This window comes from Macrobrachium nipponense, chromosome 25, assembly GCF_015104395.2.
Source record: "Macrobrachium nipponense isolate FS-2020 chromosome 25, ASM1510439v2, whole genome shotgun sequence".
In the NCBI taxonomy this organism is placed as follows: domain Eukaryota; kingdom Metazoa; phylum Arthropoda; class Malacostraca; order Decapoda; family Palaemonidae; genus Macrobrachium; species Macrobrachium nipponense.
In genome coordinates this window covers 33460066-33487899 of record NC_087214.1, presented here as the reverse complement: position 1 = coordinate 33487899, position 27834 = coordinate 33460066, and the positions used below count along the sequence as shown (strand labels likewise).

General features: G+C 40.6%; 1 protein-coding gene across 19 annotated transcripts in view; it reads left to right on the top strand.

Annotated features, from left to right (window-relative positions):
- LOC135199325 (inositol 1,4,5-trisphosphate receptor-like) overlaps positions 1–27834 on the top strand; it is a 335174-nt gene that overhangs the window by 121712 nt on the left and 185628 nt on the right. For 12 of the 19 annotated variants that reach the window (XM_064227241.1, XM_064227242.1, XM_064227250.1 and 9 more), the window contains exons 6-20: positions 6831–7091; positions 9343–9573; positions 10835–10976; positions 11229–11321; positions 12033–12095; positions 12190–12404; positions 14610–14770; positions 16034–16187; positions 16479–16643; positions 16832–17032; positions 18398–18498; positions 21574–21639; positions 22642–22747; positions 25003–25193; positions 25699–25854. In XM_064227241.1, the coding sequence (XP_064083311.1) occupies positions 6831–7091; positions 9343–9573; positions 10835–10976; positions 11229–11321; positions 12033–12095; positions 12190–12404; positions 14610–14770; positions 16034–16187; positions 16479–16643; positions 16832–17032; positions 18398–18498; positions 21574–21639; positions 22642–22747; positions 25003–25193; positions 25699–25854 (2306 nt within the window). The remainder of the gene's footprint in view (positions 1–6830; positions 7092–9342; positions 9574–10834; positions 10977–11228; positions 11322–12032; positions 12096–12189; positions 12405–14609; positions 14771–16033; positions 16188–16478; positions 16644–16831; positions 17033–18397; positions 18499–21573; positions 21640–22641; positions 22748–25002; positions 25194–25698; positions 25855–27834) is intronic. The other 7 variants (XM_064227255.1, XM_064227258.1, XM_064227259.1 and 4 more) reach the window with 5 other exon arrangements.

Below are 27834 nucleotides of genomic sequence, written 5' to 3'. Positions count from 1 at the left end.
CATCTGACTTTCTCCCTCTCGATCAATTGCTTCATAGTGCAACCCAGAGGTTTTCCTCCTGTTACATCTTTCAGACCTCCCCAAATGCCAATTTCCCTTCCAGTGCTGAAAGACTTCACAGGTCCCAGCACTTAAATTCTGTTTTGTTCATGAACCTTACCTGCCAGATATATATATAGCTGTATTCTCCGAAGTCCGACAGAATTTCAAAACTCCCGGCACACGCAGTGGTCGGCCAGGTGGTAGTACCCATTCCCGCCGCTGGGAGGCGGGCGTCAGGAACCATTCCCATTTTCTGTCAGATATTTTCTGTCGCCGGTGCAGCCAACAAGTGTTTTCTGCACCTCCGTCATTGGATTTTGGAACTCTTTTGGTCACTTGAGTATCCCGATTGATTTTTTGGTTATTTGATTTGGATCGGTGGTTAGGCATACGCTAATTGTGGATTGGTTTTGAATTTGGCTTGATTTTTCCTTAAACTTGAGATGTCTGGATCTAGTTCGACTAGCGCCAGAGTATGTGGTGTGGAAGAATGCAAGGTGAGGCTACCGAAATCTTCGGTAGACCCTCATACAGTGTGCGCGAATTGTCGGAAACATGTTTGTGTGTTTGATGATCGCTGCAATGAATGTGAGAGTATGTCTGATTCTGCGTGGAAGGCGTATGAATCATATGTGTCTAAAATAGAAAGAGATAGGGTAAGAAGAAGGTGTAACGCCAGTTACACATCCAGTGGAATTTATCCCTCCTAAACCTGTGATGCCTTCGGGCCCTACATTAGTGTCTGTGGAGGGTAATACCCTATCAATGATTCTTGAATCTTTGCGTAGCCTGGAATCAAAAGTGCAAGCATTAGAAGGTGTTAATAGTGCAGTGGTGTATTGTGATAATGCTCCGAGTGTTGCGGAAGGGGGGTCAGACAACCGATCTGACGTTCCTTCGGCAAGACCTGTGGGCGCTTCCCAGACTTCCAAAGTTCATAAACGGATCTTGAAAGAGTGCTTTTCGTCATCAGAATCGTCCTCCCCGCGCAGCGGTTGGAGCTTTCGGAAGCGATCGCGCCCTTTGAAGAGGACAAAGACGATAGATGTCGCACAAGCGGCCGCCGCCTTTGATTCCTCAGAGGAGGACGCTGCACATCCCTTAGCCCCTTCTGTTTTGCGGTCGTCTCCAAACAATTCGAAGACTCTCCACCGAAAAAGAGAGCAAAGGTGCAAGGTGTCGCACAGGCGACCGGCACCTTTGGTCTAAGGGAGAAAGACGCTTCACGTCCTTTCTCTTCTGTGTTGCGATCGTCGCCGGAGAGGATGTCTTTTGACGACAATGCTTTTGAGCGCCCTGGTTGCGCTAAGGATATACCTGTGGCGGTCCATGTGAGAAGGAGGAGGGCTTCCCCTCGCCCCTCGTCTTCTCACAGGATCAGCCCTAAATCGAAGAAGATTGAGAATTTGCAACATCAAATTGCCTTATTAGTTGCAGAGAAAGAGGATAATTCACGTCACAGGAGGAAGGATGATAAACTGCCAGTCAAGAGATCCCGGCAGTCTCCTTCTCATCGCCTCGCTTTTTCTCCTGTTACCTCGCCTTCCAGATTTCGTGCACGAAGGTCTGCAGAGCACGACGTTAAGGCGGCAGCGAGACTTGACGCCAGGCCTGACGTTCGACTGGGCGCTCGGCTCGACGCCGGGCGGGGCGCTCGGCAGGACTCTCGGCTGGACGCTCGGCTTGACGCCAGGCATGGCGCGCAGCTGGACGCACGACGTAATGTTTCTTCAGACATTCGCCGAGATTCGGAGGATAGTAATGAATCTCAAGAAGAAAACTTGTCGGAGGAATTTACTGAAGAACAATCATCAGCAGTATCTTCAGATTACCAGGTTTTGGTTCAATTGCTTCGAACCTCCTTTGAAGAGAAGTTTAAACCTGAAGCCCCGCAGTCGCCTCCTTCACAATTGCTATCGTCTAAGGCTATCAAGACTCCAGGATTGTTGAAGATGGCTACTTCATTATCAACAAAAAGGGCTTTTAAGAAAATGCAGAATTGGATGGAGTCAAGAAAAGCCCGAAACAAGAACGCTTTCGCCCTACCCCCTTCAAGACTGACAGGTAAGGCAGGTCTTTGGTATGAGGGACAAGGGCGGGGAGGAGATAGGTTTTAGAGCCCCCTCGTCGTCCCAAGGTGACTTCGCTACCTTGGTAGATGCACCGAAGAGATCCCTTTTGTCGACGACGAAAGTGCCCTGGACCCTTTCTGAGATGGACCATCATATGAAGGGACTCTTCCGTACGATAGAAGTTTTCAACTTTTTGGATTGGTGTTTAGGGGTCTTGGATAACCGGTCGCGTAGTCCTGATTCGCTTAGCCTCGAGGAGCTGTCCAGCGTGCTTGCATGCATGGACAAGGCCGTCAGGGATGGTTCGGAGGAGTTGGCTTCGCACTTCTGCACTTCGATTTTGAAGAAGAGAGCGGCCTATTGTGGTTTTACTGCAAAGGCGGTCTCTATCTCTCAAAAGGCAGAATTGTTGTATGCGCCTCTTTCGAGCCATCTTTTTCCTCAGGCTATGGTCAAAGATCTGGCTGTCAGTCTACAAGAGAAGGCTACCCAAGACCTCCTAGCTCAGTCGGCAAAGCGTACGGTTGTTTCTTCTACGTCGGCACGGGCGCAACCGTTCAAGAAGCAGAAGCCCTTTCGAGGTGGAGTTTCCTCGAGAACATCTTCTCGAGGAAGTACACGTTCCAGAGGCAGAGTCTCGGCTAAGATCAGAGGAAAGAAATGAACCAGATATCCTTCAGCCACCAGTAGGAGCCAGGCTTCGACTATTCTCAAAAGCTTGGATAGAAAGGAAGGCGACAGCTGGTCGCTCAACGTCATCAAGCGGGGGTACAAGATTCCTTTCTTGAAACCTCCCCCACTGTGCACGACACCCAAGGATTTATCCCCTATTTACCATCAGGAGAAGCAACAAATACTTTTCGATCTGCTCGAGCAGATGTTGGAAAAGAGAGCGGTGGAACAGGTCGTAGACCTGGAATCTCCAGGCTTCTACAACAGGATATTCCTGGTGCCGAAACAGTCAGGAGGTTGGCGACCAGTCTTAGATGTGAGCAGTCTGAATCGTTTCGTACAGAAGCAGAAATTCAAGATGGAGACACCTCAGTCAGTTCTTGGGGGGACCTTTAAGACCAAAAACGATTGGATGGTTTCATTAGACCTTCAAGACGCGTATTTTTCCCCCACGTCCCCATCCATCCACAGTCGATGAAGTATCTTCGGTTTGTCCTAAAAGGGACAGTTTATCAATTCAGGGCGCTTTGCTTCGGATTGAGCACTGCCCCTATGATCTTCACGACTTTAATGAAGAACGTGGCGAGGTGGCTTCATCTTGCAAATATCAGAGTCTCTATGTACCTGGACGACTGGCTCATTCGTGCCTCCACTCAAACGCGGTGTCTGAAGGATCTTCAAACACTTTATCGTTGGTGAAGTCCCTGGACTACTGGTGAATTTCGAAAAGTCACATCTGATTCCAACCCAATCCATCTTGTATCTGGGGATTCAGATGGATTCAGTGGCTTTTCGAGCTTTTCCGTCCCAAGAGGGACGTCAGCAGCAATGTTTAGACAAAGTGACAGCCTTCCTAAGGAAAGATTCGTGCTCGGTGAGGGAATGGATGAGCCTGCTGGGGACCATTTCCTCGCTGGAGAAGTTTGTTTCCTTGGGGAGACTGCACCTCAGACCGCTACAATTTTTTCTCAAGGAAAATTGGAAAGAAAGCAAGAATCTGGATATGAGCTTAAAAATTTCAAGAGAGGTAAAACATCACTTAAAATGGTGGCTAGATCCAGTGAAGTTGTCGGAGGGCGTGTCTCTCAAGCTTCAGAGCCCCGACCTAGTGTTGTTCTCCGACGCGTCCACCACGGGGTGGGGACCAACATTAGGGGGGAGAAGTGTCAGGCACCTGGAGAGGGGAACAGGTGTCCTGGCACATAAACCTAAAGGAAATGGCAGCCATCTTTTTAGCTCTCCAGTTTTTCCAAGAAAAAGTCTCTCATCGAATAGTCCAAGTCAACTCAGACAACACCACAGCTCTGGCGTACTTGAAGAAGCAGGGAGGAACACAGTCTCGGTCCTTTTTGCACTGGCAAAGGAGATCTTGCTGTGGGCAAGGGCACTGGACGTCACGATCCTTACAAGGTTTGTAGCAGGAGTAGAGAACGTCCGGGCAGATCTCCTCAGCAGACGAGGTCAATTTCTGCCAACCGAGTGGACTCTGCATCAGGAGGTATGCCAAGAGCTGTGGGAGTTATGGGGACGTCCGCTAGTGGACATCTTTGCGACGTCCAGAACGAAGAGGCTTCCACTGTACTGCTCCCCAGTACTCGACCCAGCGGCAGTGGCGATAGACGCACTTCTCTGGGACTGGACGGGGATGGACCTGTACGCCTTTCCCCCGTTCAAGATCCTAGGGGAAGTCATGAGGAAGTTTGCGGCGTCGGAAGGGACGAGAATGACTTTGATCGCCCCGTTCTGGCCGGCGAGAGACTGGTTCACAGAGGTCATGGCCTTCGTAGTAGACTTCCTGAGGACGCTTCCAGTTAAGGACAGATCTACTCAGACAGCCCCACTTCGAGAGGTACCACAGAAATCTCTCCGCTCTGAGTCTGACTGCATTCAGACTATCCAAAAGTTGGCCAGAGCGAGAGGCCTTTCTAGGTCAGTGGCGAAAGCTATCGCCAGTGCAAGAAGAGCTTCATCCAATGCAGTGTACCAATCGAAGCGGGCAGTCTTCAGGAGTTGGTGCAAGAAGAACGGCATTTCCTCCACCACGACCTCTGTGAGCCAGATTGCTGACTTCCTTTTATATCTGAGAAGGGATCTAAAACTTGCAGTCTCTACAATCAAGGGGTATAGGAGTGTGCTTTCAGTTGTCTTTAGGCACAGAGGCCTGGATTTGGCGGACAACAGAGAACCTTCACGATCTCTTGAGATCTTTTGAAACAACGAAGGTTCAACAACCCAGGTTGCCGTCTTGGAACTTGGATGTAGTTCTGAAGTTCCTCATGTCCAGTCCATTCGAACCTATGCATACGGCTTCCCTGAAGGATGTTACTAGAAAAGCTATCTTCCTGACTGCTCTGGCGACGGCGAAGAGAGTCAGCGAGGTACAAGCGATTAGCAAACACGTGGGCTTTAAAGGTTATAACGCGGTTTGTTCCTTGAGCCCAACGTTCCTGGCAAAAAATGAAAATCCGTCCAACCCTTGGCCTAGGACCTTCGAAATTAAAGGGATGGCCGAAATCATTGGGCGCGAGCCAGAGAGAGTTCTGTGCCCTGTCAGGCTCTAAAATTCTACCTAAAGAAGACTAAGGATTGTAGAGGTCTTTCGGATAACTTGTGGTGTTCGGTAAGGAAGCCAAATTTACCAATGTCGAAGAATGCTTTGGCTTTGTTTTTTCTTGAGGGACACCATCAAGGAAGTGCATTCATCCTGTCAAGACAGTGATATGAAAATGTTGAAGGTGAATGCGCATGAAGTGAGGGCTATTTCTACGTCGGTAGCCTTCCAAAAGAACATGGCACTTAATGACATCTTGAATGCCACATTTTGGCGTAGTAATTCAGTGTTTGCCTCTCACTACCTTCGGGAGGTGAGGACTACATACGAGAACTGTTGCTCTTTGGGCCCATATGTCGCAGCAGACACTATATTGGGTACAGAGAGTAGCACTCTTCCTATCATTTAGGAAATAATATGTTAGTTTGGACTTTTTAATTTTATTTCTTTTAATTTTTTATTTTTAGTTTATTATGCTTATTTAGGTGTTTAGTTTATTGTGGTCTTGGGTCGGCCGCCTTAGGCGGACTTCCCTCCATTAGCCTTGGTTATACGAAGTTTAACCAGATAGGCTAGGTCAGGTGGTAATGTTTTTGCTTCGCCCTCATAATAGGGTAAAATGTTTTTGTCACATTGTGGTCATGTACCCGTTGACAAATCATCTGGAGCGCACCAGCTATATAGGTCACGTCCTTGCTGGCACCTCCAGTGAAGCATTAACAGCACGTTCGGTGTCTAATCAACACCTATATGATCTGTCACATTGTGGTCACGCTCCCCGTGACAGTTCATTAGAGCGCACCAGCTACACAGGTCACGTCCTTGCTGGCACCTCTAGGAATGCATTACCCAAAAAAAAATTGGAGGTCTATAATGTAGGATCTAGTTGTTTTGTGGTCATGCCCCCGTTGACAGATCCTCTAGAACTCAACAGCATCGCAGGTCACTACCTTGCTGGAGTCTCTAGTAAAGCAGAAGCAGACTTGGGTGACGGTACTCACGAAGTCAGCTATGCTAACAGGTAAGGAACCAAGATATCAATCATGTAAATGGAATTGTTTCCCAAAATCCGAGTCTGTCTCCCCCTTCCGCCAAAGGGGGGATTCAGCTATATACATATATATCTGGCAGGTAAGGTTCATGAACAAAATGATATTGTTATGATACAATAAAGTTTGTTCATACTTACCTGGCAGATATATATAATCAAAGTGCCCACCCACCTCCCCTCAGGAGACAGTGGCACTAGAAATATCTGACAGAAAATGGGAATGGTTCCTGACGCCCGCCTCCCAGCGGCGGGAATGGGTACTACCACCTGGCCGACCACTGCGTGTGCCGGGAGTTTTGAAATTCTGTCGGACTTCGGAGAATACAGCTATATATATATCTGCCAGGTAAGTATGAACAAACTTTATTGTATCATAACAATATCATTTTCTATTCTGCAAACAATGTCTTCATAAGGGCCGATTTCTTTTTTGCCTTCTCAGTTGCTTCACCTGAAGTCGAACAAGTACCTGACCGTCAACAAGCGATTGCCCGCGCTGCTGGAGAAGAACGCCATGCGTGTGTATCTGGATGCCAACGGCAACGAGGGTTCTTGGTTTTACATCAACCCGTACTATAAGCTGCGCCTCCCTGGGGACAATGTCGTCGTGGGCGACAAGGTCATCCTCAGTCCTGTCAACGCTGGTCAGCAGCTCCACGTCTCCAGCATGCACGACTTGCCTGATCACCCAAAGTGCAAAGAGGTACGGATTTGTCTCTTTGCTAAGAAACCTTTCCAAGAAGTAAACAATAATGTTATGGTTACAGTGACACCCCCCCTTCCCTTCCCCCCGTATTCACGGGCTCCAGATTCGCGGATTTCTCTCTGGAACATATACCCCCATTATTCGCGGACGCCTATTCGCGGTATTTTTTGAGAAATATCCACAAATTTGTATGTTTTTTTTCTCAGTTTCATCATAAAATGCACTTTTTGTGATAAAACTATATATAGTATTAAAAAATCCAGGTATAAAATTTTTTAGTGGGGTTTAAGCGTGTTTCTATAAGGGTTTCAACTATTCGTTTGGGGGGGGGGCTGGTTCCCATCCCCCGCGAAAAGGGGGGGAACACTGCATACTTGACCTTCTAAGTGTGAATAACCTAGTTAACATTTTGAAGAGGTAGAGATTTGTCTCATTGCCAAGAAATCTCTCAAAGATTGTGAAGACTTATATGATTTTACTTCATTTTTCAAGTGTAAATAATTGATTAACATTTTCTTTATCTTCTTGGTAATATATAAAGGAACCTTGAATATCATTATTCTTGAGTGCTGCATCGGTAAATTAAAATATACCTATATCTGAAAGCTTGCCTTTTATATTTTTTCACAAACATACCACAAACGCAGAACCATCACGACACATGCACACTTGAATTTATTATGTATCCAACTTTGGAATATAGTACTACAGGAATTCAAAATGAAACAAGTTTTTAAAGTAACAGTTTTAGCATAAACTAGCTGAATTATTTAATATAATTTAAATAAACAATAGAGCATTCCATTTAAGAAGGTAGTGCTGTACATATCAAATACATACTAAAGTTTGTTTCTAATATTTGGTGTAGGCTTGTCAATGCACGAGTTGCTCATAGGATCAATACAGTATATCTCAGTTATATTTAGTAAGAGAATAGATTTTTTTAGTATTTTACTTTGGCAGTGATACTCACTCATGCTTGATATCCAGTTGGCAAATTTTTTAAAGTTTTGTTATTGTAATTTTACCCTTCAGTAATTTATGTTTGGCTCTGACACAGTGTGATGTCACTAACATTTTTCAAATATTCATAGATATAGATAAATTTCCATACAGTTTTGGTACTGCTATCGTACTTATGTTTCCCTATCTTTTGTTGCTACTTTAATTATTACGTATGTGTACCTGTTATTATTATCGTCTATAAAATAGTGTATGCATATGTGATAAAGACAAGAACAGGACAAGAATGAATAAGTTTCATAATTGTAGATATTCAATACAGGACAATATGCCGGAGTGTATCCTCATGTGAGAAATTCAACCAAAATATTGTGGAGGACTGTTGTTTAGAGACGTGAAATGACATCTAAGGTTTGAGATCATTATACAGTAGTCCCCCCATATTCGCAGGGGATGCGTACAGAACCCCCCCCCCCATGAGTAGTTAGAACCCACGAATTGTTGGAACCTCTATTATAAAAATGCTTACAATGGCCTGTTTTGTTAGTTTAAACTCAAGAAAAACCCACTAAAAATTTTTATACCTGGTTTTTTTATTAGTTGTATCACAAAAAGTGCTTTTTATGATGAAATTGTTAAAAAAACAGGAATTTGTGGATATTTCTTATAGGAAAATACCGCAAATAGGCATATTTTCCGTGAATAATGTTTGATATGTTCCAGAGAGAAATCCGCGAATGCATGAGTCCTCGAATTCGGGGAACGTGAATACGGGGGCCCCACTGTAGTTGTAAGATACAGAATAAGTAAAACATATTCAAAATGGTAAACAGCAGTAACTACTCTAGGTGGTATAACTGACTTCTGTAGTGATTTTTTTACTCTTTGAGTTCACAGGTCACTCTTGATAAACAGTGTTGTAATGAAGCTCTAATTGGCATCGTAATTCAATGTTTTAATTCCTTTCAGGTAAACTTTTGAAATTCCAACTCCTGCTTATTCAGAAACTGATTTAACAGAGCCTTTTTCAACATCCTAATTCCTTTCAGGTGAACGTTTTAAATTCCAACACCTTATTCAGAACTGATTTAACGAAGCTCATATCGGCGTCATAATTCCTATCAGGTTGACATTTACAATTCCAACACCTTATTCAGAAACTAATTCGGCAAAGCTTTTATCAGTATCTTTAATTCCTTTCAGGTGAATGTGTTAAGTTCCAACACCTGTTGATTCAGAAACTATATTTTAATGAAACTTTTATCAATGTATGAATTCCTTTCAGGTGAACGTTTTAAATTCCAACACCTGCTGGAAGATCTCCCTCTTCATGGAGCATCGGGAAAACCAGGAGGGAATCCTGAAAGGGGGAGACGTGATCCGTTTGTTTCACGCAGAGCAGGAAAAATTTCTGACGATGGACGAGTACAAAAAGAAGCAGCACGTATTTCTCAGGACGACTGGACGTACAACTGCTACGGCTGCCACTTCCAGTAAAGCCCTTTGGGAAGTGGAGGTGAGTGAAGAGGCTCTCTTTCCCGTAGCGGGTCAGTGCCATCAATACACCCCATTTAGTGCACTGTAGGAATTAATTAAGGTTCCATGCAGCCTCCCTTTGGACTCTACTTCCATTCATACTTCCGTTCATATTCTCTTTCTTCCATCATACTTTCCTTAACCCTCTCACAAAAATTGTTTGATTATGCAACTGATTTGAGGTTTCCTCCTGTTACACCATTCAAACCTTTTTGCTCTTGAGTTTCTGTGCTTTGCTGTTGGCCTGAATTTCATATTCCATTCCATTCCAAGATAGTACTTCCTTAATCTCTTAGATTCCAGTTTTTCTTTGTGGCACTAGATGTCGTATGAGTGCACACTTTTCATTGTTGCCTTCTGCTTTTTCTCCCTGAATGTCCTTGTGGTACAAGTCCTTATCTGTGCCCCATATACAGTACATCCCTGTAGTCACTTATGGTAATAACTTAGAATTTAATGGACTAGACAGCATTCATTCTTTAGTTGGTTATCTCACCTCATGGTTGCTAGGCTTGCTGACAGGATTGTTGAAAAAGTTTACCTTTCTGTATTTTTGAAGTAGAAAGATAAACTTAAGCTAAGGAATGATTATTGCATATTTCCAAACTAAATTTTTTAGCATTTTAAAATCTCCAGTGTAATTTTCAGTAAACCTGGAATGAGTGAAAATACATTGAATGCTGTAATAACAATAAAACATCAGTAAATAGAGTAAGATAGGTAAAGACAATGCAAATGTATGTAATCTGGAATCTTAAGGTACATTTTTAAAACTTGAAAAAAATACGTTCAGATTTAGCCCTGCTGTATGAGAGTTCATGAAAGGAAGTCAGTGATCTGACAAAATTACTTGAGAATAATGACAGCTAACAATCAAACTACATAATTATGATGAGGGAATTTAGAAAATAACAGCTGCTTAGGTAGTGTGTTGCTAGTAATCATTCCCCGTAGGGGGCTAGTGCCATCAGTGCACCTCACGTGGTGCACAGTAGGCATTACTTAAGGATCTTTGCAATGTCCATTCAGCCCCCAGCTGCAACCCCTTTCATTCCCTTTTACTGTACTTCCGTTCATATTCTTTTTCTTCCATCTTACTTTCCAACCTATTTTAACAATTGTTTCATAGTGCAATTAGAAGGCATTCCTCCTGTTACATCTTACAAACTTTTTACTACTCTCAATTTCCCTCTCAACGCTGAATGACCTTATCAAAGGTCCCAATGCCATTTTAATTCCAGGTTGTGCAGCATGATCCAACAAGGGGTGGAGCTGGTCACTGGAATTCATTATTTAGGTTTAAGCATCTTGCAACGGGACAGTACTTGGCAGCAGAAATTGATGACGATCCAACCCCAGACCCTACGAGAGCTAAGTTAAGAGGTAAGAGATACTGCAATCAATTTTTGAACACTGCTCCTGTTATATAGGAAATATGTAGGTTTTTTTATACTCATCTATATTGTAAGATAAATCTCAACAGAATACATAAACTTTTTTTATTTGGAGTGCAACTCAGCTGCAGTATTTGTTTTAATTTTCATGTGTAACTGTTTTCACCGCCTTCTTTTACCTGTGACGTACTCTAAGGTTTCACTTTTTTTTCTATCTCTCTTTCTTTCTTGAAATCTTCAGCTAAAAACCCTTATGGACAGAGTCAAGAGATTATAAAGTCAAGAACGCTCCAATGGGAAAGCAGCATGCAGGGAGAGACAAGTGAAGGAAAAGGTGATAAGTAATTCAATGCGAGGGAACAGAAGATAAAACTAACATTAGAATTGAGGAGCTGTCAGCAGAAAGTGGGCATGAATATGCTCCTCACTTTAACATAAGGAGATTAGATGACTCCGTAACTGAACTAGGCGAATGATTCTGAATTTTAGTTGTAGTCACAATAAAACTCCTAACTGAGTAGTACTAAACTGATACTAGGCAATGACATACTGTTTGCAGCAGCAGCAGCCCTCACATTGTTTTCAGCAAAAACTGTAAGGTCAGGGAAAAAAGTATATTTTATGCAACAGACATAATGTAGTACTCAGTTAAAGCTTATGCCACAAGTCAGCATTTTAAAACATGTCTGTGATGGCGTTTTGAGTGTAGATTGGTGATTCAGTTGTCTAGTTAAACTTTATAGCAAAAATGTCATGGTGGTCCTGTTATAGATTTTTGAAGTAGGACTGGTGTTGAATATATACGGACACCACCCTACTTGCGAACATTCAGCTTACAAACATTCAGAGATTCTAATAAACTCGATCACAAATTAAAACTTATGGTCAGGAGATCCTCTTTGCCACCTGTGAGTTCAGATGATGTTTTTCTCATCTACTCTGTTTACATACAGTGCTGCATGTACATTGTGTTTTTTTTAGGTTAAAAAAATGTACAGTAGTAGTACATGCTATATTGATTTTATATTATACTGTACTCAAATAGGCATGGAGAGTAGAGTAACCAACACTTCATCATACAGATGGACATCTGGAACAGAACTCATTCGTAAGTAGGGTGCTGTCTGTGTGTAATGTTTTTGTACTCAAATTTTATAAAGTTTCTACGAATGGTCTTAGATATTAATTCCAAAACTTTTCAGATCCAAGTGGCGGGGCGGTGTACCAGCTGGTTTCTGTGCCTCTCAATTATGATATTGCTTCCATTTTTGAACTCGAACTAACCACGCTTATTCGGGGAGATTCGTTGGTGCCTCAGTCGTCGTACGTCAGACTTCACCACTACTGCACTTCTACTTGGGTCCACTCTACCTCAATTCCTATAGATAAAGATGAAGAGAAGCCCGTCATGTCCAAGGTGGGTCAGAGTTTTCTCCTCATTTGTTGTGAAACAACCTGAGATATTTTTCTGTCAAGTGTTAATACTCTGTATACCCCAGGGATCTTGAACTCTCCATATGATTAGGTCCCGCTTCTAAAATGGCTTGGTTTGGGTTACTTTCATGCATATGTGTCTACCTACCTTCCTTTGCATATGGTTGCATACTATGCTGAATTGTCTCAAGATTACGTAGACATATAAAATAATGTAAAGAGTTTTGTTGTATTGTTAAGGGAAGAAAGAGGTCTTTTTGTGTTCAATACAGATGCAGCCATCATAAGCTAAACCTTGTACATAGTTCCTGTCAGCAGGAAAATCATAGCAGTTTCATTCTGCATTATGGATTGCTTTCATTTAGTGACTTTAGGAGAAAGTAATCATACACAACTTAGTATAAAATACTGAGAATTATTTGTAAATAGAAAATATAAATTTGTTGAGAGTCGATGACATATCTGGCTAATGCGAACCTTCTGACAGGATGACATTATGACATGCAGCATTTCAGAAGATAAAAAATTTTCTTTTTCTTGATTACTATTAGCAATTTATGAGCTTGCATATTCTCTGAATGATTCCTTTAAACGCTTAGTGCTTTTTATGAGATTTTTTATTTTATTTTTTTTTTTAACTGAAACAAAGGGGCAGACAACACAACCAATGAAAGAAGGACTTGCTAGAACATTACTCGAACATTGAGAAGTGTAGAGAGCAGGAAGCAACAGCAAAGTAGGCCTATAAAGACAGATTCAGACTTTTCTTGGAAATCTGTAAATTTTTTCCCTCCCCAATCTGGGGGTTTTAGATCTGCATACCTTAAACTTGCATTTGTTAAGAGCCAACTGGAATCATATTTTTGTTCTGTGTAGTATATGATTCTGACTGGCACGACAGTTGGTCTTATACTCAAACTGATTTAATACCTCCAGTATCTTGTTGTGGCATGGTGATAGTGACACTATACAGGCAGTCCCCGGGTTACAATGGGGGTTCCGTTCTTGAGACGCGTTGGAAGCCGAAAATCGTTGTAAGCTGGAACATTGTGAAAAATCTTAAGAAAACCTTACTTTTAATGCTTTGGGTACATTAAAAACTATGTAAACTGCATTCCTATTACATTTTTCATCAAAAAATCTTAAAATATTGATTATTTTGCATTTTTAGTGTCATATTTCTTCTGCTAGATCAGCGTTTTAGGCATTTTAACCCTGGAACATGCGTCGTAACCCTGGAAATAATGTCTGATAAATATAATTGAAAAGCACCTTAACCTTGGAACGTCATAAGCCGAACCTGTCGTAACACTGGGACTGCCTGTACTTAGGGGTGCACTGCTTCTTGCTGTGATTCCATTCATTGCATTTCTGGTTTCATTTTCATTATTCCTCCTGCAGCTGATTTGGTGGTTAGCAGTTCAGTTCCCTTGTGAGGAGGTAATTCGTAACACACACTGATTTTGATTTAGTCCTACTCACAGCTTCAACTGTATCATTTTTTATATATCGCTAACAATTCAGTTCATATTTGCCATGAAATGATGGATTACAGCATATCCATGGGTTTGTCTTTTTTAATCTTGTAGGTCATTCTTGTGCGTTTTATATGATTTTAAAAATATTCACTGCTGTGTTAGCTGCTTTTTTTTATCAAGAAAAAAGTGTTTAAATGTGTATCGATTTGCTTGTAGAGGCAGTCCCTGGCTATTGGCGATCCGGACAACAATGCCAGGTTCCGGTTATTGGTGCCATAAGGTGCCAATAATAGAGTTATGGCACCATAACATACCTGACAGAGGTGCCAGTGCCATAACCAGTTATCGGTGCCATAAGCATCATTATGGCTCCATAAATTGCTGAGTTTCGGTTAATGGCGGGTTTCACTTATCGGCACACCCGGGAATGGAACCCCCGCCGATAACCTGGGGACTGCCTGTATTTAGTGTAACAGATATAATCCTTCTTATATTTGGAAGCATTTCTCACTGAAGTTGATGCATTGGTTAATTCCCTAGATTTTGGATATCGGCGAGAGATTTTTGTCTGTATTTGAGAATCTGTCTCGTATCTTAATCGACTTGCTCAGATTTTTGTAAAACGGTATTAGTAACAATTACCGTTCATTTGTATTGATATCTAATGCTGAAGTGCCTTTGAAACTGAAATGATGATGTTTTTTAATTAGGTTGGTTGTGCCCCAATAAAAGAGGACAAGGAGGCCTTTTCTTTGGTCCCAGTTCATGCGAAGGAAGTCAGGGACTTGGATTTCGCTCATGATGCCGGTGAGGTCCTGTCCAAGCCAGCAAAGAAGTTGGAAAAGGGAGCTCTTCCACAGCCAGAAAGAAGGTCAGGCTTTGTGTTTTTCACCTGCAATAGGTGCCTATAATATTGAGGTGATGCCCACAATTTCATTTTAGAACAATTGCCCCACTAAGTCATTTTGTCTTCTATTCCAACTGGTCACACTTATGCAACCCTTTTATATTTATTTAATTCGTCCATATAAATCATTTCCGAAGTGTAGAGAGTGCCTCTTGGTATTAATAGGCAACCATGTTTATGTGACATTATTTTCAGTCAACGACAAATTACAAGTTTCGGATGCAAATCCCGTGAAGAAATTTTCGGCATTATCTGCATTTATTAAGGGATTGAGAACTTGTTGACCATAAATGAATTGTGGGATTAAGTTTCATATCAGGCTCATTTTTTTACTTTTTGCTTGCTCGAGGAGTGAGCCTATAAACTACTTTGTTCTAAGGGGTCCACAATAGTAAAAATGGTAAAAGTTCGTGTATACTTTATAAACACTTTATAAAAAGCTTTCGAAACCATCCCTTTGGACTGAAGATGAACCCAGAGAAGGGTTTGAAAACTTTTATAAAGTGTTTATAAAAATTACACAAACCTAAAACATTTTTATTAATGTGGACCCCGTAGAACATTGTACTAGTATATAGTACTCTCGTGATAGCGAGTTTTTTCCAAAAAACTTTGTTGTTAATGTTGGTGGGGGAGAGGGGGGTTGGTTAGAAAAGCCTAAAAAATGGTTTGAAAAAGGTGCTGAAAGTTGAGTTACAGATACAAGAATTTTAGGACAGGATATTTGTGATTTATTTATTAGAATGAAAATGTATAAAATGAATAATGTGCATGTTAAATGGTACAGAAAAATGATTTCTAATAAAATATAGCATATGCTTTTCACTGTCGTTGATGAAACAATGGGCTAAATTTCCATAGATTTTTATTTGATGTACTGAATTTAGAGGCTATATTTCTGTTCAATTATTTTGTTTCCACTTGCAACTTATGCATCAATAGGATAATCTTGCATAAATCTCGAGTAAGCTGGAGGTCGGATCATGCTTTGTTATTGTGCTGTCTAGGACAGTTTTATTTTTTTTTATTTGCATGAGAGAAAGTTCAGAAGTTTGACTTTGACGTTTTAGTGGGAAAAGGCCAAATGGAATGAAGGAAAAGTGAAGCTGGGAAGAACCTTTATCATTGCATTCAGACTGCTGTCATTTTGTAAGTGTTACCCCGTTTCAGGACACTGTGAACAGGGCATTACAAAGTGTACTCATCAACTCACTTTCTATGACGTAGGTCACTGATGCAGTTGCTGATAGATCTCGTCTACTTCATCGCTGAGAAGGAACACGAACAGAACAAGAGTGATTCCTCTGCGCTGGCACTGGAAGTGACAAATCCCAACAGAGATCGGCAGAAGTTGTTACGAGAACAAAATATATTAAAACAGGTAAGGAGAAGGCTTCTCTGTTACACTCGGTTGTCATTCTTATGTACTCTGCTGGTATTTGGTATTAATATGATGCTTTGTTCCCTGCAACATAACAAAACAAAAAGGTTTGTGGCAAGTTTTAGTATGATTTTTTGTTGTACCATCATGGCTTGCAATCCCACTCAGGAATGTGTTGTTTGTTTTGTACGAGGCAGGACCATTCTTCACATTTCCAAATGTTTTTAGGTTCCAGCATGATGATAATAAGTCTTGCATCGGTCTCTTCATTTTTTAATATTTTGTTTTCAGATTTTCAAGATCCTGCAAGCGCCTTTCACTGAAACGCAAGGAGGTGATGGCCCTCTGCTTCGCACTGACGAACTGAATGACCCCAGGCATTCTGCCTACAAGACTATTTTTCGTCTCTGCTACAGACTGCTTCTGTTGGCTCAGCAAGGATATAGAAAAAACCAGGTATGGGGTAACACTAAGAACTAGGTTGTAATGGAAGTTTTACTTTATGACTTCGGTGTTGTCAGTGAAATAGAAAAGACATTCAAAAGAATTCTCGAGTGTTTTATGGATCTTGAATCCCTCCCAGAATGATTGTGTTTTCTGAGAATACATTGAAAACTGCATATTTTATGCTGCAATATTTACAGGAACACATTGCTCAACACTTCGGCTTCATGCAAAAGCAGATTGGTATCGACATATTGGCTGAAGAAACCATCACTGCTCTCCTCCACAATAATCGGAAACTGCTTGAAATACACATTACTGCCACTGAGATAGAAACATTTGTTGGTCTTGTACGTAAGAATATGAAAAAATGGGACTGGAGATTCCTTGATTATTTGAAGGTACGTTTTATGGGGGGGTAAGAATTTTGTTTTGATGAGTGATTGGTCTAATTTTGTTTTGATCAGTAGTAGAATCAGTTGTTGCATGAAATTTAATCTATGTTGGTCTAACATTTTGAATGAAGGATTTGTGATATGCTGGTAAAAATACTTCATAATATGCAAGTTGCAGGAAGATAATGATTAGAGGGTATTAGTTGAAGATGAATAGTATCAAACAAGAGAAGAACAGAAAAACATCAAGTAATTTATTAACAATAAACTCTTCAATAGATTAGAACACAATGGGGAGAGCAAGGCTGACAAATATGTAAAATGAAATCTTGTGACCTGGGCAAATTAGTACCAGGTAAATGCTGAAAGCCATCTCGTAGCTCCCCATTTCAAAATAACTTTTAAAAAGAAAAAAAAATTGACTATTAAATATACTTGGATGAAAGTATGTTGTTGCACCAGCTTTTGATTTTGACCAAAAATATCCGTTTCCTGTTGGGGGTTAGTGCCATAATAGCACCTCACAGTACACTGTTGGGATTATTTAAGGTTGTTTGCAGTGTCCCTAGCTGCAACCCTCTTCATTCCTTTCAGTGTACTTATGTTCATATTCTCCTTCTTCTATCTTACTTAATACCCTCTCATAAGAAATGATTCATAGTGCTGCTGCTTTGAGGTTTTCCTCCTGATACAACTTTCAGGCCTTTTCACTGTCGATATCCGTTTCAATGCTCAATTACCTTGTCGGTCCCAGCACTTGGCCTTTGGCCTAAATCTATACTACGTTGGCCAAAATCTATACTACAGGCATTCCCCGGTTATCAGCGCGGGTTCCTCTCTCAGCAGGGAGCTTATAAGTGAAAACCGCCGTTAACCGAAATGTTGCAATTTTTGGTGCTTGTGGCGCCAAGTTTCGGTTAATGGCGTCTCTTTAAGGCATGTTATGGCACCATAACGCTATTGTTGGTCACCTTATGGCACTATTAACCGAAATTCGGCCTGTTATGGCGCCATAAATTGCCGATTTACGGCACTAGACAAGCACCATAAAGCTAGATCGCCATTAACTGAGACCGCTGATAACCGGGGACTGCCTCTATTCTATTCTCTTCTAAGAAAATCTCTTGATTAAAATAATTAAAACAAGAGTAACAATACTGATCATATTTTTTTTATTAAAATAATTAAAACGAGTAACAATACTGATCATGATTTTTTTTAATTAAAATAATTAAAACGAGTAACCATACTGATCATGATATTTTTTCGATTAAAATAATTAAAACAAGAGTAACAATACTGATCATGATATTTTTCTGATTAAAATAATTAAAACAAGAGTAACAATACTGAACATGACATTTTTTCCAGGTGCTATGTATATCAAATAATCAGGCCATTCCTAGGACGCAAGAACTTATTTGTAAAAGTGTGTTTAGCGAGAAGAATAGAGATATACTGATTGAGACCAGGTAAGCATACTCATGTCATTTACAGTTTTATTTGTTAGTGTAGAGCATTTGGAGCTCTTGATGTACAAAAGTGTCAAGGAAATCTGGCAAGTATTGTCGCTAGAAATTATCCTATTGTTAAGACCTCAGGTTTGTAGCTATGAAAAATACAAATTGTCTTAGAAAATTTGTCATTTTTGTAAGTGGAGGTTCGAAAGAGTATATTGACTTAGGAAGCTAGGAAGAGTACTGATTTAATTTATTTATGAAATTATAAATTAGAAAAATCTTTTGTTTGGGAGAAGATTTTATCGCCTATTTTGTTAGTTGACTTTCAATGCCAAAAACATGGTTTATTTTTACCTTGAATCAAATAACATTCAGCATACAGATTACTTCTAAGCATACTATTCAAAATCCTTTTGAGGATAAGTGTTCGTTATAAAAACCTAAATGGCTTAATGGGTTTTTGTATCGAGGTAAATTTGCCTACATTAAACTCTGAGGTCTCAGATAAAATTATTTGAAATACACACTGTATTTTCCAGAGATAATGGAGGACTTAAAAAAATGATAAAAAAAGAGAACAGAACAGTAAATGAGCTTCCAAATTAGCTACAGGCAGTCCCTGGGTTACGACGGGGGTTCCGTTCTTGAGACGCGTCATAAGCTGAAAATCGTCGTAAGCCAGAACATCGTAAAAAATCCTAAGAATCCCTAAATTTTAATGCTTTGGGTGCATTGAAAACTATGTAAACTGCATTCTTATTGCATTTTTCATGAAAAATAACCTTCAAATATTGATTATTTTGCATTTTTGGTGTCATATTTCATCTGCCAGATGAGCGTTGTAGGTGTCGTAACCCTGGAAATAATGTCTGATGAATATAATTGAGGAGCGCCTTAACCTCGGAACTTCGTAACCCGAACCCATTGTAACCCGGGGATTGCCTGTACACTGATTTGTACTTTATAAACTTCAGCAGCTGATTTCATGAAATGCACCAAGATAATTTTTTATGGTGATTGGAATTGATTATATTTCATAGAACATCAAGAGATTTTGATTAAATAAGTAAATAAACAAAAGCAAATTAAAAAATAACATTTTTTCTATATGAAAATAGGTTTTCTGTAACTCATATGTAAATTTGCACATGGGTATTGATTGATATCTGCATAATTTGTATACTTTTGTGTTTCGTATGTGAGAAGGGCTGTACATATTTTTTTAGTGAATGAATGCTTGGAAATGGTTATTTCTAATTGATATTTTGTATTATCAGGAATGGCTATGAATGAATTATCTTTGCTAATTTTGACGTACAAATACTGTAGTATAGTATTGCAAAAGAGAGCAACAGTAAATTGAGTAAAATATTAATGAGGAAGTACAAAGCTTTGACTGATGCAATGATAAAACTTTCTTTTCAATATTTTGCTTTGCCTTTAGAATCCCTTAAGGCGAGCTCATCTACAGCGTGCCTTTACTGTGTAATTCAGGCACTACTGTAGGTTCTCTTTCCCCCTGTTGTATTGCTCTACTTGTTACTTTTTTGTTTGTTCCAATCGATCTCGGCCGTCCAATTTCCATAACCCAACTTTGCAGCTGTTATTTAAGAAATCATCTTGGTAGCATGAGTTTTAAGATGGAGAAAAAATCCCCAGTTATGTAACTGTAAAAATATATTTAGAATAAAACAACAGTAGTATTCAGAGAGCTTTCTGGAATTCGTACAGATTCTTGCAGGTTTTCTGTGGAATGTATACACACATTATTCGTGGGAAATTTGCCTATTGTCCGTATTTACCATAGAGAAATATTCACCGATTACTATATTTTCAAATAGTTTTTTGTGACTAAATGCATTTCTTGAGATAAAACTATTAAAATACTCAGGTATAAGGATTTTTTGAGGGTTTTTTTGTTGTTTGAACTATCAAAATAGGCCGTTGTAAGCATTTTTAGAGGGGTTACAAGTATTCGCAGTTCATAGTTATTCGGGGGTTGGTGGGGGTTGTGGGATACATCCCTTGTGAATACCGGTGGGCGACTGTGGTTTTATTTTTAGATATATTGGTCCAGTTACCCAACCGTGGGTTTGGTTCTGATTTGCTTAAATTTTCATGGATTTTTGAAGAAATCCTTTGGGAATTCCTTTGGGACTGCCGTTTTGAGTCCTGAAAGTATGATTTAGCGTTTTAGTTGAATTACTGCAGAATTATTGTAATGAAAAAGATTGTCTGTGGTGTTTCAATTATTACTTGGTGCCATTGCATGTAAAGGGATCATGTTCTTTTGAAAGGATGCTCTCTTCCAGGCACTTCTTGGTGTAGGTTACAAAAATACAGTACAGACAGTACCCTATGTACGAATGGTGACATTCCAAACGGCCATTCATATCTTAAATTGTTCGTAAGTTGGTCTTCAAGCCTATTTAAGTACAGTATGATGTAAAGTCAATACATATGTTTTTCCATCCTAATGCACAATGCAGTAGTACTGTACACTGTACATTTAGTACTGTATTTTGTAGAGTACAGTACTTTATTAATTGTAACTAAGCAGAATAGGTGCACACAACAAAATTTAAACTTATGGGTGGCAAAGGGGAGCACTCCAAACACAGATTCAATTTATGATCACGTCTGCTCATATCTGAATGTTCACAATTTTAATGTTTGTAAGTAAAGTAGTTTTTACAGTACATATTTTATTTTCAATGTCAGTGTAGGTGTTTTTGCAAGTTGCCACTTAAGTTTGATTCAGGATTATTGCTTTCTAATGTTTTACTCGTCACGTTTGATCTTAAAGCAGTTGTAAACACTTAGCAGTACATATAGTTAAACTGTACGTACAATAACAAAAATGGTAGAATAGACGTAGTGTTTAAGATAACAATAATGGGTAGAAGGAGCTCCTAAATTGTTTAGCGTATACTTGACATTGGAACAACCAAGTGGTAATGATTTTTTATATTTCAGAAGGATTTATGAGGTACCATAGCTGTCTGGGTTTTCTGTTTTACAAACTCTGGTGTCTAAGTGCCTGGAACGTCAATGTTTTTTATAATGAAAAATTTCTTGCTGCCTCAGGTTTCGTAAAAAGTTTTGGCGATACTTACTGCCGGTCCATCATAATGCCATTCCTAAGCTAAATCGGTGGGTCCTTCTTAGACAGAAGAAAATATTTTCCAAGTGGTTCAGCTTTTAGAGCGTGCATTGTCAATCCAGGTTTTGAATTTGTTAACCAAGTTAATTCTTGTGTTTGTTGTTGTAACAACATTTCTTAGAATGACATAGTTGCTTTTGGGAAATTACTAGTAATTGTGGTTTGTAAGAATATTATTAATCAAGGGTTACTTTGTAGTCTGTAATTACTACTGAATCACTCTGTCCTGTATCCCTTGGAATGATGTGTCTCAATGAAAACCACAACTTTCTTCTTACTTAACAAATGGAAACCATTGCCAAAAGAAATTTATACATGTGTGCCTGTTACCTTTCCACCTCTCATTTAAGAACAAATTTCTGGCCAGGCTACTATCCCAAAATGTGACTCCTGGCATGGTTGTACAACCTTTGAACAGTTATAAGAATCACAGAGCAAGGCTTTGTGTAAGCAACCTTGAAATGGTTAGTAATGAGTCTTGTGGTTTTTCCGTGTGGAGACATATTTTGTACTCGTGGTTTCAGTTCTGTTCTTAGTTAATGCACCATCAGACAAATATAGTTTTCTTACAGTGTGTTCTACTGGAATTTTCAAGATTGTATGTTGTTATTATGTATGTATAGTTAGCAGTTTGATAATTTCGTGGGTAATGTCTGAGGTTCCTAGGAATGAAGACTGAGGTTGTGTCTGTTATAATGTTGATATTATTGCTTGACGTATGTTTTATGTTTTCCAGAAAGAGTTGGGGACTTGTGTAGTGATGAAAACGTTTCTGTGTTAATGTATTTTAGAGGCTGCATTTAAGAAATTAAATAGTGAACATTTAGTTTATATATTTGATTTGTAGTACTGTGGTTATATTTCTGAAAATATCTGAGGGTTAGCTTTGTAAAAGAACAGTGAGCGATTAGATATGTACTGCATAAGTTGTGCAATATTTTAAAATATCACATTATATAATTATATTTTAATATATTTTAATTACTCAATAGAATGGTTGAGGAGGACATTGAAGTCGAGGTGGACATTGAAGGGTCCGGATCCATGTTGGCCATTGAACAAGGGGAGGAAGTTGTTCTCACCTGGAATAATGGAGAGGTATGTTTCTTGTTTTGTCAGTCCACTTAAAAGTGTGTGTGTATGTGTTTGATCATCATGACCACTAGTTCTAGTTTTTTTTTTGTCAAACCTTCCTATAGGACTAGATTTGTTGTGAATTCTCTCATTCTCATCTGGCATATGCACTTTGCGCCAGAATTCCCATAGGACCTAATCTATGGCCTTTGTTTGTGATTTACTTGCACTCTGTTTTGTGTCTTCTCGCCTGTTATTTTTCTGATTAACTGCTACTAAGCTTATCATCACATGCTTAAACTATTTCATTCTCTCATTTTCAGTAGGTGGATACATTATGTATGCTGGAAGAATTTATTAGTATTATATTAATATTATTGTATTTTTTTTCTTATTTTTTTTTGTCTATCCCAGTCATTCTATTCAACTGGTGATTTTTATAGTGTGGAGTTCTGGGTTGCATCTTGCCTCCCTAGGAGTCCATTATTTTTCTTACTATGTGCCCTGTTTCTAGGAGCACCCTCTTCTGCATGGAGCTACTTCATCATTTAGTTTTTCCAGGTTCCTTTTCAGGGGTTTTGGGATCATGCCTAGTGCTCCCTTGAGTATGGGCATATCCCATATCCTTCTTATGTCTGTTTTCAGGTCTTGATACTTATCAATTTTTTCTCTTTCTTTCTCTTCTACTCTGGTGTCCCATGGTATTGCAACATCAATGAGTGATACTTTCTTCTTGATTTTGTCGATCAACGTCACGTCCGGTCTATTGGCACGTATCACCCTATCTGTTCTGATACGATAGTCCCAGAAGATCTTTGCTTGGTCGTTTTGCATCACTCCCTCAGGTTGGCGTTCGTATCACCTATTACTGCAAGATAGTTGGTGTTTCTTGCACAGGCTCCAGTGGAGGGCTTTGCTACTGAATCATGCCTCTTTTTGTACTGGTTCTGCAAGTGCCGGACATTCGCTTGCTATGTGGTTTATGGTCTCGTTTTTCATATTACACTTCTTGCATATGGGCGAGATGTTATTCCCATCTCTCGTTCTTTGGATATATCTGATTTTTATTATTATTATTATTACAAGTAGCCCCTGGTTAATGGTAGGGGTTTCCTTTCCGGTTGAGCGTCACTAACCGAAAACTGGCGCTATCTGAAAATTGGCAATAATTATGGTAATAAATGGCATTTACGACATCATAACCATCAATGAACTGCTTGTCGGTGCTGTTAACTGCTTATTATCACCCATAAAATACTTATCAATACCAATAAGCCACTAAACTGCTCACCAACGTTGAAAATCGCTTACCATAGCTGAAAATGGTGTTACCAACGTCGTTAGCCAAGCGTCATAAAACTAGAATGCCGTTAACCGATGCCTCCAATAAGCAGGAGCTGCCAGTATCATTGCCTTTTAATTAATTTAGATTGAAATTAGTTTGGTATTTTCAAATTGAAAGTAATAGCACCTCAACTCAGACACTTTTTGGGTGTGCCTGCTTGAAAAGTAACAAAGCCTATTAAGTATTATAGTTTGCACTTATGTCATTCGTCGACCTCATTCAGCAGTTCCTCATATGTATGTAGTTCCTTAGCCAAACTAACTTGTATTTTACTCATAACATTCAATTTAAGAGATTCATTTAAAAATGTCTCACCACTGAAATGGTAGCATAGCAAAATATTTATTATAATAATGTACATAACTAGATAAGTATAAAAGAACTTCAAGTTGGGGTGTTACTGTGGCTTTACGATGTATTTGATGTCACAGGTTACCAAAATGTGTGGTTGTCACTTCGGGTTCCTCTCAGTGCCCCTTTACCCCATAACTGTATTGCTTTCTTCCCTTTGCTTTTCATCTTCTTTTAGGGATGTAGAGGTGCACTGTAGGCATTACTTAAGATTCTTTCCTGCATCCTTTTGGCCCTTAGATACAGCCACTTTCATTCCTTTTACTTTAATAGTCTCTTTCTTTCAACTTACTTTCCACGCTCTTCTAACAATTGTTTCATAGTGCACCTCCTTTGAGGTTTTCCTTCTGTTAGACCTACGTAACCTTTAACTCTCAATTTTCCTTTCAGCGCTGAATCACTTCATATGTCTCAGTGCTTGGACTTTGGCCTAAATCCTATTCTATTATTATTATGTGCGTTTCATCATATCCCTGTAGTTTCTCTGCACTTAGCTGCCTAACTTATAACAGTGTCTTGCCTCAACTTTTCATCAAAGACAGTAAGAACTTACTGATGCTATATTTGCTCCGACCTCTTCCAGTGTTCCAAGTCAATTGTAGAGCTGGCCACTCGAGCGCAGAGCTTCCCGACCGACTCGGAGTGTGGGGAGGATCGTCTCATTCTGGAGTACTACCAGCACCAGCTCGATCTATTTTCCAACATGTGCCTTGACCGCCAGTATTTAGCAATAAAACCACTTTCACCTTTACTCAAAATCAATTTGATGCTCAAGTGAGTATGTACTGTAGTCATTTTTTGATCTAGTTTTATATTTTGGTTTCAGGAGACTCGCTAGGTTAGATTGTATATCGTATTATTATTTGAAGTTATTTCCCTTTGAGTATGGACAAGAATGGACTGAAAACCAGTTGTGACTGCTGCTCTTGAATCACATAAATCCTAACTGTATCCCATGCACACTACCCAGATGAAGGCTATACACCAATAGCCTTCATTTGGGTACGTATTGTGCATTAGATAACTGTATACTTTAATTTTAATGCTCTTAAATACAATGTATATGTAGAAGGATCAGAAGACTGTCATCTAGATATAGATTGCATGAGAAGGTGAAAATTTGAGTACGTAATTTTGAGTTAAAGGCAAATCCAAAATACATTAAAAGTTTATAGTATTCTAATCTTATTTTAATCATATTGTAAATGAATAATGATTAGCAATCTGATGATTATTTTTAAGTGTAGTATGTACCCTAAAAGCTTTACTTGCATCACAGGTGTATGGAAGAAGACACACTGTCCTATGATCTCCGAGCTTCCTTCTGCCGGCTGATGTTACACATGCACGTTGACTGTGAGCCTCAAGAGGCTGTTACCCCTGTCAAGTATGCGAGATTATGGTCAGAAATTCAGTCGCACATGTCTATTGCTGAGTAAGTATTTTGAAATGTATTTCTCCTAGTTTCAAGCTTTAAATATGGCCGTTATGTATACATATTTTTTCTTTTTGTTCGTACGCGAACAAACCCTCAGTCTTAACAATAGGATAATTTCTAATGCCTAGCTGGATCCGGTTAAAAAGCAGATGAAAGCAATGAATCTTGTGATATCTGGCAACGCATGTGTAGATCGGGTGAAGAGTGGTCAAACGCCGATCATCTACGCCAGTCTTTTCTTAACCGCCTGGGCGAGAGTTGTGTTTTTTCCTCTCTTGGCCTTTTCCCGGTTCATTGCCCATTTCGTTTCCCTTAGTGTGTGTGTGTGTGTGTGTGTGTGTGTGTTTTTACCTGGTATTATGGCTTCTTCTGCTCCTTCTCGGCGTCAGCGTATGTGCCCCAGAGTTCCTGGGTTCCCGTGTTCTCGTTTTTTGGCTTCGTCAGAGACAGACCCTCACATCACATGCAGTTGGTGTCGTTCGAATTTTTGTACGATTACGAATCCTTGTACGGAATGCCGGGCATGCATAAGGAGCAGTGGAGGAAGTTTTATGGTAAGAGGGAATATCGGAGAGTCTCCACTCTTCCTACTTGGGAGGGCTTTGGTCCTATTCCCGATGTTTCGTCTTCCGCAGTAGTCAACCCCCATAGTAGCGTTGTCCCTGCATCTCCTTCCTTTTCTTCCATTGATGTGTTGATGGAAGTATCGGGAGGTCGCCAGGGTATTTTTTGTAATGTAGCCCCCTCTTCCTCGGGAGCTTTTTCGGTTCCCAATAAGGGTGAGGTTTTTTCATCATTCTCTTCTCTTCCAGAGTCGGAGGCGTCCAAAATGACGGTGATTTGGAAGACGCTTGGGCTAGGGGGTACCCCGTCCTTTAGGGGGTTGCTAGCGCATTTTGTGGAGGCTCGCACCCCCCATCCCGGACCAGCCAGGCCATCCCCCCTCCTCCCGGCCTCGTCTCTGCGGGTGGGAGCAGTCGGCCATCTTGTATTGCTCCGTTGGTGTCTGCCGTCGCTTTGTATCGGAGTGACGCTGCGGCGTCGGCCCTGTTGATGATGTCACGGGGTCCATCTTTGTGTATTCCTCCGCCAGTGGCGTCTCTTTCCCCCTCGCACAGAGGGGAAGCCGTGACGTCACCACCGCTTGTAACGTCACTTTCATCAATGACGTGTCTCCCTGTCGCCGCCTCCGATCCGCCTCACTTAGCCACGACGTCATCACTGCCGCCCAGTTCGCAACATCTCCCTTCCTTGTCTTCGGAGCCTTCTCTGGCACATCAGTCCAAGGTCATATGCCAGGCAGTGCTTCAGAGGCTGGACTCTTGTATTGGTAGTGAAGTTGGCTACCTTATCGGTTGGGAGGACTGGTAGGAAACGTGTTGCTTCGTCCCCACCTTCCGAGAAGAGTGCGCATAAGAAGCTAGTGCTGTCTTCCTCTCCCTCTTCCCCCTCTACGCCTCGTCGGCGTATTAAGAGTTGGAAGGCTAAGGACTTTGCCCTTCCTTCGCCGTCGAGGGAGGAACAACATGGATGTGTTCCCGAGAGTGCTGTGGTTTCGGGCAGTGTTAGTGATTTGTATTCTGCAGGGGTTGCAACCACCCGACCCCCCCTTTTGTCCTTGCACATCACGAGCGTGTTGCAACGTCCCCTGGCCGTGCACGTGATGTTAGTGCTCCTTCTTCTCCAAGGCCTATTCGTCGCCGTAAAGATCTGAAGGCACTGTCAAGAGGTCGAAGGTAGTGAGCACGGAGGTGGTGCAGCCGGAGTGTTTGCCTGCCTCTCTCACTGGTGCTTCCAAGACTTCGACTATAAGGGATTCTCCGTCAGTCTTTGAGTGCTCGAGTTTCCCCCCCATCTCATGTACGTACGGCCGCCACGCCCATGTCCATTCATGGACGTCTGGAGTCACCTGTTGAGGTAAGTGATGTGCCTAGAGTTACAGTGGGTCCGTCTCGAAGGCTGACGCTTGGACCCAGC